The sequence below is a fragment of the Mus caroli genome, chromosome 19, assembly GCF_900094665.2.
Source record: "Mus caroli chromosome 19, CAROLI_EIJ_v1.1, whole genome shotgun sequence".
Taxonomy (NCBI): Eukaryota; Metazoa; Chordata; class Mammalia; order Rodentia; family Muridae; genus Mus; species Mus caroli.
The window spans coordinates 19016000-19028957 of record NC_034588.1 but is presented as its reverse complement, the minus strand read 5'-3'; the positions used below and the strand labels follow the sequence as shown (position 1 = coordinate 19028957).

Genomic DNA, 12958 nt, shown 5'->3' with positions numbered 1-12958 from the left:
CATGATTCTCCCACTCCTAGAGTCTCCCTGGAAGCATAAATGACTCAAGCCTTCCTTCAGCTACAAGCAGAAATAAATTATTACCCTGCTTCCTAAAAGGGGATGACTAGGTTCCTATCTCAAATAGCATTACCAACCCAAAGAGTCAAAAGGTTGATGGAGGTATGACTTGAGAACATACAGTACTTAGTTAAAAACTAGAACTTATGAAAATTATGAACTTATTATAAACATATACCACATACTTTATAGACTTATAACATCTTCATTAGTGAACATTCACAATCTTCAGTCATAGTCTCGCACGCATGCACACATACATATACACACATGCAATCACACATATACACAAACATATACAAACACACACACATACATATGCACACATACACACACATACACACACACAAAACACAAACACACACTTACTCACACGAACACAGACACACAGATAACAAAAAAAATTAATAAAAATGGCAGCTACTAAAAAAAAAGAGTTGAGGTTCCTTATTTTTGTTCTGGCTTTAATTTTACAATATCTGAAGAGTCTAAGTACTGATGGGGACATTTAATGTGGACCAGGGGCAATTCTGAATAAGAACAAAATGAAAGACAGGGATCCCACTTTAAAGCCTCATTCTTGTTACGCTGGTAGGTAACTCTCCATCCACTTCTTGACCCTTCCACGACCTGCTCCTTCCTCTATGACTGTTCTTTTCCCCATCTGTTCAGAGGAATGAGAATTCCCACAACAAAGACACTAATAAAATAAACAGGAAATGCTGTCCAGTCTTCATCCTTCTTCATCCTTTTTCTTGTCTACAGAGAACAAGTTGAGACATTTTTTTCCTTAATTTAAGAGTAACAATGTCTTTTACAATCATTTCAAAGTCAGAAGAATAATGAAGAATTCTGTTGTAAGGAATGCCAGCTACAGAAGGCTAAGAGGATGAAAACCACATCAGACATGGCGTACTTGGAGAAGCACCGAGGCAGAAACCCACAAACACATACGCTTGGCTGCTAAGGCAAGGTCAGTGGCGAAACCACACAATAAAAGAGGCATCTGGTATCGGCTATTGCAAGCCAGTGTGACTTAAGAGCATTCCTTGTTCTTCCTCCAATTTCCTTCCTGGTGCTCAGATCAGCCCCTTCCTTTATTCTTTGTTCCCTCTGATTTTTCTTTTTGAGATACTGTCTTACTATGTAGCCCAATTTAACCATGAAGTGGAGCTCTATCTGCATTGGCCTCTTGAATGCTGAAATCGCAGCCATGCACCACCACGCCTAGCCTAGCAGTCTGTTATTAAACCCCTCACTTTTACTGCCCTAAATATGGGGCTAAGGATTCTGCCTCCTCCTCCAAATTTCTGGATAATTGAAGCCTCAGCTCTGTAAGATCTTCCTCCATCCTCTCCCTGTTAAAACCAGCTTTGGAACTTACAGCCCTGCTTCTTCAAATGGCAGCAGGTTCCCCAGCAGCAGCCAGACCCCACACTAAGTGTGTCTATCACGGTCCTCATTATGCAAGGCCACAGAATACCTTTTAATTTACCCACCTCACCCTTCAGCACATAACAGAATCCAGGCAGTCTGACTCCAGAGTCTATGCTCTTAACTATGCATACTTTACAAATGAGCCTCTCATCTGCTCAAATACATACTAGCTTAACGATTTCAAAGACGTATTTCCCCATATATCTGTGCTATCCCTTTCATGTCTCCGCAGACTATCATAATATAATTAGGATTTCCCTGGATTCCTTCTTGTCTATTTATTTCCAAACCTCAGTTCCTTCCTTGGGACCTCATTCTTTCTGGGTCACTGGCTAATATTCTATCTCAAAGTCAGATGTCACAGAGATAAGGACCGTGGAAGCAGAGGATAAAACTCCCTTAAGGGAACACACTCGAACTGCAGCAAGAAAACCCTAAGGGTCAAGAAACATCAGACCTACCTATCTGTTACCGTGCCTGCTTGCAGTCTCAGGCCACAGGAAGTGGAGGCAGAGCCAGGAGGATTGCCACAAATTCCAAGTCAGCCTGGGCTGCATGGGGAAACCTTGACTCAAAAAAGGGAATGGGGCTTCTCTTGTTTTGGTTATATCACTAAGCTCCTTAATCCCACTGCTGGTTTGCTTCTTTGATTTAACTGGTTTCAGAGAGATTTTAGTAAAACATTCTCCCTTTCTCTTCCATGGCCACTTGCTTTCCTCCCGTCCTCTATAAATACTGTGCTTGGGACCCTCCCCTCCCCCAAGTCACCCTGCTGTCACCAGCCTCCTCCCTGAGGCAACACTGCCAGGAGCTGGGGGCCCGCCTACCTGGGCGTAGGTCCCGCTACAGATCACTGCATTCCACTTAGTAACATTGACACAGTTTGGATGGCGGATCAGGTAGTTGTCCATCCTTCCCACATAGGCGTCCTTGTATCCTGTCACAGAGCCATCAATGTCGTGGAAGATGGAGTTCTTATCGCCGTCCAGCTCACAATCCTCAAACCAGGGGCCAGGCTTTCCAAAGAAGACGTTCAGAGAGACCTGGCAACGGAGAAGACCAGAACCATCACAGAATGAGGCTCCTATAGGCTCACACAGCACCTGCCACAGAGCCCCAGGGTTGTACTACAGCTTTCCTGCTGAGGCACGGAAGTCACACGTCACTGATGTCAACCATGGTAGTTGATCTGAGCGCTACAAAATGACACTCTTGAGCAAAAAACATTTCTAAAGCTCGACTGGGAAGCATTAAAGTACAACTTCATTTTTATATTAATATATTTATATTCTTTTTTTCTTTCCACTAAATGATAAGCTGGGGGAGGAGAAAAGCAGAACCAGCCATAGTGTTTAGAAAACTATTATTATTAACTCCATATGCAGCTGGGCTTGGACGCACACACCCATTAATCCCAGCACTTGTCAGGCAGAGGCAGGCAAATCTCTGTGAGTTCCAGGCCAGCCTGGTCTAGGAACCGAATTCCAGGATGGCCAGGGCTTACATACACAAAAACCCTGTCTCAAAAAAAAATGAAATAAATAAATAAAACCCACGTGTAAGATTCTGTGCATTTCCCTGTATGCACATCAAACCTGAACTAAATAAAAATCTATTCAAACTATTCCAATAATCATTTTACTTCATGCTAGATGACTTACTTAGCTTTATATATCACTCGTACCCAGCGAAAAATCAGTACAGTCCAAAACTGACACACAGTGTTGATGCGGCTTAAGATGGCCAAGTTCTGCTGAACGCACTTGACTATACTGGAAAACAAGTGTTGTCACATCTCGTCTGGACATAAAACATGCCTGGCTCAGTAACTTCTGTGTCAGGCATTTACTGCACAGCCTTTCCTAGGAGGCTGGAGATGTAGCTCAGTTAGTGGAACTCTGGCCAGAGTATGCAAGGCCCTGGTCTGAATCCCTAGCACAGCAGATAAAGTTGAAATAAATCCTTCACTAAACATATAGCATCCAGCTAGGAAAAAAAAAGGGGGGGTGGGGCTTTCTATTTAAACTTTCTTTTTTATTTCTATTTTTATTTCCTATCTCCTGTTAGGAGAAAGCCACTAACACTTTTCAAGGCACACAAAAGCACTTGTAAACACTCTGCACTCGTCGCCCAGGGATGCTTGTGCATCGACAGCACCTCAAAGGGAAACAGCATTGCTTGGAGTTGATTGGCTCCGGGTCCCCGTCCCACCGTTGCTTTATCTCTTGCTTTCACAAACTGTTCCCACGGCATCCTCACCATAGCGAGGATGGATGAGGTCACTATGGATTCTCTTACGCTATGGCTTTTGAAAAACCCATCTCAAGCCCTACTTTAAACCAAGCCACTCTGAGTTTCCTGTGGATGGGGTGAGAAAACAGTGAGCTTTGTTCTAGTTTTGGCTGTGTGTGAGTCAGAGAGCTGGAGGCTCAGACTCTCTCATGCCACGGCTATCGGGGAACCAGCAAGATGGAGAAGGCTAGAGGTTCTAGAATATTGTCCGGTGGATTGTGGGTAATGAAGACTGTCCTATGGATTGTGGGTAACAGTGAAATGGCTAAGAAAACTATTCTGGGGACAACTGCAACATAAATACAAATTCTAACTCTTCTTTAGAGTCTTCTGTCCAAACCCAATTTCTACCACATTGCCCCAGGATGCCTCCTCAGATCAACTTTTTGTCCTTATAAACCACAGAAAAACGTATCACTTGGAAGAAACCAAACCTCTTAGTGTTGACAGGTTTATTGTCCAGCTTATTATTCACTGTCCCAAAACTCATGAGCCATCTTATTCCTGTGAATCTGGCCAATCTCCCCATAGCTCCACTCTAAGTCATTATCCTGCTGAAGACATCATCTCATGTCACAAAGCAGTCACAGACTTGTGTTCCCACCTGAACCCAGGGGGATCCAGTGTGCGAGAGTGAAGAATGGCTACACCACACTTTTCTTCCTGTCCTTCAGACTCAGGGCACATCCTTTATTGGCACCTTGTCCTTGGGAAGGTGCGACTGCCTTCCCTCGCCACAGTCCCTGTGGAGGAGCCATAAGAACATGCTTACCTGTGGACCAAACTTCACAAGGGAAACGTTATTCCTGGGTGTTGTCTGCCAGGAATTCTTCATGAGGAAGCCAATTGCACTGCTGTACCTGTCTGGGGTTGGCACATACTTTTTGAAAGTGCTCTTTGTGAGATGAATAGGCCCATCGTAAATCTGAAAGCCTCGGATTGGGAATGTCCTATAAAAATACAAGATATGTTAAATAAATGCAGGCCTGTCTCTTTCATAACATTTATGTTCTTTGAATACTGCTGAGTCTCCAGTAAGCAGCAAATAAAATCTCAAGACACAGTGGTAAGCGAGAGACCAGCCCTAATGTCGTGGAAATACAAGATCTTAGGAGAGACTTTAAAAAAATTGAGGTAATTAGTGCTCTAGAAACAATAAGCTACAGCAGACTGGGTCAGGAGAGACCTACTGATCTGAGCACTACAGAGGTCTCTCTAAAGAACTGACTTGAATTTCCCTGAATCAACTCAGCAGTGATGCTTTGTTCAGAGCTGGGGATGTAGCTCAGTGTTTGCCTTATGTGACCAAGATCCTGGGTACCACAAAAAAAAAATAAAATAAAATAAAAAATTGAGGACAAAGAGGAAGAGAAGGCAGGAGGGAGGAGGAGATGGGGATATGGGAGGAGGAGGTTTTGGTAACTCACTGTGATTTTGTTCTAAAAGATAAATTCATGAGCAGAGAAGTTCACCTGTCCAGCCACAGAACAAAGGTAAAAAGGCAAGACCTAAAAGTTCATGAGGACGTGAAAGCCCAGGGTCTGGACTGTCCGACTGCTGAATTAAAATGTTCAGTGTGTTGTTCTTCCTTTCTTGTCCTCCTAACCACTAGCCAGAATGAACAGATAAAAGAAATGTTTTAATCTGTGGCTTCATTACACTAAAGCAACTTTATTTAAGCCATAATATATAATACTCCGAATTCCTTGGGGTTCTTCACCTATTTCATAGGTTTCTTCCCCTATGAAAGCTTTTAAAGTGTTTATTAAGGGTAATTCGGAGGATTTCTAAGAGCAGCTGACCCGCACCTTGGCAGAGTTTGACAACAAAAATGTTTAGACTAGCAAGAAAAATGAACTGTCTGATTAAAACTATACTTTATACATAGACTCTCGGCACATAAACCAATAAGACTCTAACATAAACCAGACGAGACTATAAACACAGTCAAATAAAACCTGAGTTCATGAATTCAGGGGCGAATTGTTTCTTTAATCTTCCTTAGCGAAGATACAAAAAGCATTTTTGAAATAAAACTAGCTGTCAAAATTTATAAAAACAAAAACAAAACCCAGAAATATGCTGCTCAGAGCCTCACTACGGCCCCTAAGGCTGACAACCCACATTTCTGTAAAATGCACAGTTACAGCATAATCAGGAAGCAGGCAGAGCTGAAGCCAAACTCAGGGGGTTCAAATCCCACCCCCCTTACTTAACAAGCTCTCAGTTATAAAGCAGGAGCTTGCAGGACGGAGCTGCCTGCATTTTGAGAGGGTCAAGTGAAGGTGAGCTACGGAGGCCTTGGCGAGCATTTGATAAACGTTAGTGGTGGGAGATTCTTAAGCATGGCTGGGGATACATTTAGGCACACAGAGCACGCTCCTCAAATGTACGTGGGTTTAGGCTCAGCCTTCAGCACCACAGCATACACATCAGGAAGTTCGTTTTCTAGCAGTCCTCATGATCCAACGGGAAAGCTACACGGTATGATGTGCTCGCTACTTCAGGGATCCAGCACAGGACACCAGGAAAACCGACGGTCTGTCTGCCCACTCCCCTGCCTCTTCCTGACGCACACCCAGAGAGAGCATTCCCACAATAAGCTGACTCCATGGGTCACAGTGGGCGTCACCTTGGAACTGAGGTCTTGAGAATTCCCCTGAGATTATTCTCTACCTGGTTTTCCCACACATGTAATAAAGATAGCTCCAAACCTCAGACATGGGTGCTGGGTTAACTAGCTTTAAAGGTGGCTCTCATCCAAATGCTACTTTAAGAACTCTGATGGCCAATATAGCAGCTCCTCAGCACACTGAGAATAAATACACCTAAGACCCAAGTATCCCACTCTTGGGCATATACCCAAAGGACACTCCATCCTATCCCAAGGACACTTGCTCAGATATGTTCATAGCAGCTTTATTCATAAAAGCCAGACAACTAGAAACAGCCTAGGTGTCCCACAACTGAAGAATGGATAAAGAAATTGTGGTACATCTACACAATGAAGTACTGCTCAGTGGTTTAAAAAAATAATAATAATAACATCATGACATTTGCAGGCAAATGGGCCCAGACCCAGAAAGACAAATATGGCATGTATTTACTTGTAAATTGACATTAGCTACAGTCCACAGACTCAGTAAGGGTAGGTAAAGAGGGAGACTTTAGGGGGACACATGGGTCTTCCTGAGAAGGGGAAAGAGAATAGATTTTTCGGGTGGCTGGGGTGGGTAGAGACAGGAATGGGAAGTTGGGAGTTATCAGGAGAGATGGAGGGAGAAAGTATAGGAAAAGAAAGTTGTTTAGTTAACGTGAGACCTACTTCTCAAGAGGGAATCCACGCCGTACACTGCCTGGCTGACCAGGAACCAGAGACTCAGCTCAGGGACCCAGGGTGGAACTGAACACAACCGTCGGAGGGGAGGGAAGGATCGATGAAATGATCCCTAATGGTATTCTGCTCTGCTTATAGGTCAATACCTGGTCTGGTCATCGTCAGTCTTCCTCTGGCAGTTAGAAATGTGTGCATAGACCCAAAGCCAGACAGACATACAGAGTCTAAAGTGGAGGTCTCCATCAGGTCACTCCCCTGGGACATCAGGGAACCCCTCAGAAAAGCCGGAGGAACGACTTCCTAACAGTGGGAGCGGGTGTACCTCTAACTCTTTGGCCTGCTCTCTAGATTCCTCTCCTCCTTTTGGGTTGCCTTGTCCAGCCTCCATAGGAGGCTTCCATATTGTCTTACTGCATCTTGTTATGTCCTGTCTGGCTGTCATCTCTTGGAGACCTGCTCCTTTCTAAAGAGGAAATGGAGATGGAGTGGACCTGGGGGAGAGGGGAGGGGAAGGGGAGCATGGAGGAGCAGAGGGGAGCACGGAGGAGCGGAGGGAGGGGATACTATGGTTGGGATGTACTGTACGGGAGAAGAATCTATTTTCAAAAAAAAAAAAAAACAGTTCACAGAGAGAGAGAGAGAGAGAGAGAGAAGGATTCTGATTGTAATGAAGAACACCTGCCCATTTTGTCCCACCACCCCCCCCCCTTCACCATCTCAGACACATCTAATTACATGGCCTCGGCTGGGCTCTGTGGCAGCTTTGGCATCCACCAACTCTCATTTTCTAAGGCTCTTTTCAGAGGTAATTTCCCTTTTCCAGTGACTATTTCTGAAAACCCAGCATCATGGATTGCAGGAAACTGACCTAATGTCATAGTTTATGGTTTGGCAACTTTCTATGTCTCAAGAAAGAAAAAACATTAAAGGGGGTGGGGGGGAAGAATCCACTTATATAATAAGGTCTTATGTAAGGGATAAGAAACAAGAACAACTCCTTCATAAAACTGGTAATAAAACCTATGACATGGATAATTATTAATGTTCTAATATCCCATGAGGATAATAGACACTGATAATAACGGTAACAGTGAGTGCTGGTACCCAGACGGGAAAGAGCCAAACTGAGGCAATGCATCCAGGCTCATTACAGAAAAGACTCTGTCTCGCTGTTTAATTCCCCACTGCCCAAGTCCAACTCACCTGTTCCTGGGTAGCGTCCGAGGCTTCTGATCGATTCCCCCTGTGCCCATGTACTTGTTTTGGCCACCTTGAAAGCCGTAATTCCTACTCTCCCCGACAAAGAGGGACTCTGTCACCTCCTGACTAGACCCTTCATCACTTGGGAAGCTCCCATCACTGGAGAAGAGAGAAGAGTGGTTACAGACACTGTCCAGGAAGTTTAAACAGCCCCCCCCCCCCAAAAGAAGTCAAGCTGTAATTTAAAAAGCTAAACCATAAAAACTTAAGCTAATATCTTTTTTTCTGATATATATTATAAAACCCTCAGAAATTGCTTTTATGCTATGAAAATTCCTTTTATAAATTAGTGAGTAATTTGAAAATTATATATAAATGTTAGGTTTAATTTATTAGCAACAGCTGATTAGCCTCAAGCAACAATGGATTTGCCCAGGATTCAGCAATGAAGTGACAGGCTTGTGTAATGTGGCCAGTAGAATAATCATTGTCTACAGAAAAAGCGAGTTACATAAAAGTCTAGAGGCGCAGGTCAGTCACAGAGTGCGCAGGCAGTGTGGACTCATTTGATCCCCAGCAATGTGGGAAAATACACAAAAAGCTCAGAGACACCCCACCACACACACCACACACACACACACACACACACAGGGATTTAGTTCTCAAAGCTTATCTTCTTTGTAAGTTAAATCTGCGAGAATTTAGAATTTTTGATCTTCACCCATTTATCTTCTTTCATCCTTTATATTTAAAGACCTTTAGCCCAAAGTTCAAGAGTTGTCTTCTAGGCACAGTTAATGACTACCCTACCCATTGTGGAATTTCCACTAAATTCATCTACAACTTTGGCATAAATGCAATTAGTCTGTTTTTTAAAATGTGTGTGTTTTGGCCCTCTAGTGGTACCAAGAAGAGTGTGGACTTTTTTTTTTTTTTTGTCTTTCTATTAATTTTTTATGCTAATAAATTATAAAACTTCTCTGGGTTAATAACTCCCCACCCCCATTCCAAAACACACAGGCAAAAATACTAAGGGTGTTTTACCTTAAAGCTTTAAAATAATCAAATTAAAACCGTTACAAACCTGGCAAAGGTCAGCCCCTTTCCATTATCTGCAAATCTGTAAGAGGAAAAAGGTGAGAATTTGTCTAAGTGATCAGGAAACATGGGAGAGGCAAGTCCCTCAGCTGTGTGACCATGAAATCCCGGATTCCTGATGCTCAACTCCGCAACCACACAGCAGTCCAACCTCCCGTCACCGAAGTACCATCTCCATGCTGAAAGTGCCAAGTTCAAATACTGACATTGCCAACTGTGACCTGGTTCTCAGGCCCTTCACCTCAGTTTTCTCATCCATAGATTGAAATATTGATACATTTCTTACATGATTCTCGAGAGAATTAAATATACTAAACAATTGCAGGTATTTGAATAGTATCTGGAACTTACCCTATAAAGGTACTAGCTAAAATGTGTTTTTAACCTTTATTTTTAGAAAGAATTCTATCATACTCTTTGCTTCACAGTTTTTCAGTCTGAGAGCTATGCCATCCCTACAGATTTAATACAACGTTAAATTTGGGGGTGAACATGGTCAGAGAAAATCAAAACTTTTTTTGCTAGACTGTTGAACAGTAAAACTGAACTCAGAATGCAACAGGCCTCTCTCTTAAAATCATTCAAGTGGAAAAAAACCAAGCAAGATGCTTCCTGCCTCCAGTAACACACAAGTCGGCAGGCGTATTAAGACAGAATTAGACAACTTTCATTTTGAGAGGAGTGGAAAGAAGACAGGACAAACTTTAAAGGCTTTCCAAAAAGAACAACAATAAAAATCAAAACCCTGAGGCAGTTTCAAAGTCTCTATTTAGCCCTCTGGCATAAACAGTGTTTGGTTAGAAAAGGCTAAATTCTGGCTTTCTGGTCAACCTACAGAAGGCCTCTCATGTCACTAGACAAGTTCATTTCCATCAAAAGCTCCAGAATGAGAGCTATCCAAACCTCTGCAGTCATGTTCATCCTCAGAGCCCATCCAGTCCATTAATACTAATAAAGTTAATTCCAGAGACTACAACTGTATCTTCGTTCTACTCAGTTAAAAAAAAAAAAAATCCAACTGTTGTGGTGGCACTCACTGCAGATAGTACTTATAAAGATCTGTTCAAGGTCTTGTTACACATCAAGTTCAAGACCAGCCTGGGACACCTCAGGCCCTGTCTTCAAAAATCTAAAAATAAAAAACTTAAAAATAGCCAGCAGTGTCGGCTGGTTATTATCTCTGTAGATGACACTCACGCTGAATTCTGAACAATAATATCTCCTCCTCGGACCCAGGCTCCATTGTCATTGTTTTTAAAAGCAATGAGCCTGTCAATGATGGCAGCAACGCGTGGCTTCTCAGGGTCTGCATCCTGATGGGGCCGAAACCTGTGGGATACAAAAGTATTCTGTTAAGAACTGAAATTAGCAAAAGAAGTAGAAACTATCTATGTATATACATGCTATGGTCAAGAGGAAAGATTCAAGTTGGGCCAACATAAATAAATCAAAAAAATTAAGATATAATTTAATTAGTTATAGTCCAAATACTCAAAACAATTACATTTATTTACATGTAAATTTCCAGGAAAAAAAAGTCCTTTTGTGTATTCTTAAAAAGTCAATGTATAGAGTAGGTCTACCTGAGGAACAGTCAGCAGAGACAGGACCCTACCATAACTGTCCTCTGAGAGGCTCCACCCAGCAAGTAACCAAAACAGATGCTGAGACCCCACAGTGAAACTTTAGATGGAGCTCAGGAGGTCTTGTAAAAGAGTTGGGGGGAAGGATCGAGGGACCCAAAGAGGTTAAGGACTCTACAGGAAGACCAATAGAGTCAACTAACCTGAACCCTTGAGAGCTCTCAGAGACTGAACTAACAACCAAAGAACATGGACAAGCTGGGCCCAGCACCCCCCCACACCCACATATATACACATATGCAGCAGAAGTGCAGCTTGGTCTTCATGTTGGTCCACCCATAACTGGAGTGGGGGCACACTCTAACTCTGTTCCCCTAACTGTGCTGCCTTGTCTGGCCTCAGTGGGAGAGGATGTGCCTAGTCCTGCAGTAATTTGAGGTACCAGGGTGGATTGGTACCTAGGGGGCCTCCCCCTTCTCAGGGGTAAAGGGAAGGTGGGAAGAGGCTCTGTGGGGGGTGAGGGGAGACTGGGATTAGGATGTAAAGTAAATAAATAAATTAATTAATGGAGAAAAAAGTCAGAGTGCAGAAGGCTTCTGTAAAAACAGGCACACAGAAAGATAACCATATGTATACCAGGTACTTCACTTCAATGCATCTTCTCCAATTCTTAAGTCACATATTCCTAATATAAACTCACTATGAAAATTAACCATATATTTCAACATAAATCTATACAAATTATGTTGTTGAATTATATGCTGTTTCGATGTTTTTAGCTAGAGAGATGAATCTAAGTTCAGTAGATAGCTTGGAAATGCCTAAACCTGAAAGACTAACTAAATTATTTATTACAAAGGCAGATTTTCTCACATTCTTCATTTAACATTTATAAGGACCTTGGTGAAAAAGTAAAAAACTGGTCACATGATAACTCAACCCCACAAAGACAGGAGAAAAGATAAAAAGCCAAATTTTTAAAAAACGATAACTAAGAGTTTCAAAAACCAATTCATTGCACTGAGTTTTTCTATAACACAAGAAGGATCCTTTGTACGATGCTGTGAGCCTTCCTTCCCTGCCGTGATATCCCTTCTCAAACTATAAAAAAAAAAAAAAAAAACCCTCCCCCCTCTTCAGTTGCTTCCCGTAAAATATTTGGTCACAGCAATGACAAAAATAACTAATACAATCACCTCCCCTGATTTGAATGTACTAATTAGTTACAATGCACTGATTGGCTAGCATGCCTCACCCTACCCCCTTTAAAAACTTCTTTATGAAATTCCCCAACTTCTAATGAAGTTTCCCAATCTTCGAATTCCCACTGGTTTCCATCTTGAGGACTCTGATAATTGGTGAGTCAGCTTCCTCTCTGAGGAACGGGATGAGTGTATCTGCTGGATCCCAGGAGCCCGGTGTTCAGCTCACAGCCTGATTTATTTATTACTCATTTGTGTCCTGTCATTTTTACTCACGTCTGCATTGCATGAACACACGTGGACATAGTCTGCACACTGTTCCACACGTACACACAGCTGCCAACTATCTAGTCATTCTCCTATAATTAGCTCTGAGGTTACAGCTTCCTAATGGAGTCTAGTTCCTTAGTATGTCTGCATTTGAAAACTGGTAAGAGAACTCAAGAGTATGGAGGAATAATTACCATTTTCATAATATGTACAGGTTTATCTAGTAACAAACTTCTGAAGCCATAATGAGGAGTCCAGTTACAATGTCCACAGCCTCTTAATATACTTATTCCTCCATCCATGTACATACTTGTACTGGCTATTTTTGTGTCAACTTGACACAGCTGGAGTTATCACAGAGAAAGGAGCTTCAGTTGAGGAAATGCCTCCATAAGATCCAGCTGTAAGGCATTTTCTCAATTAGTGATCAAGGGGGAAAGGCCCCTTGTGGGTGGGACCATCCCTGGGCTGGTAGTCTT

At 42.5% G+C, this 12958-nt stretch overlaps 1 protein-coding gene across 5 annotated transcripts in view; it reads right to left on the bottom strand.

Annotated features, from left to right (window-relative positions):
- The window catches only part of Cemip2 (cell migration inducing hyaluronidase 2), a 77335-nt gene that overhangs the window by 19954 nt on the left and 44423 nt on the right, over positions 1–12958 (bottom strand). For all 5 annotated transcript variants that reach the window (XM_029472483.1, XM_029472484.1, XM_021151644.2 and 2 more), the window contains exons 13-17: positions 10622–10753; positions 9411–9446; positions 8330–8485; positions 4562–4739; positions 2325–2540 (exon numbers count right to left, since the gene is read on the bottom strand). In XM_029472483.1, the coding sequence (XP_029328343.1) occupies positions 2325–2540; positions 4562–4739; positions 8330–8485; positions 9411–9446; positions 10622–10753 (718 nt within the window). The remainder of the gene's footprint in view (positions 1–2324; positions 2541–4561; positions 4740–8329; positions 8486–9410; positions 9447–10621; positions 10754–12958) is intronic.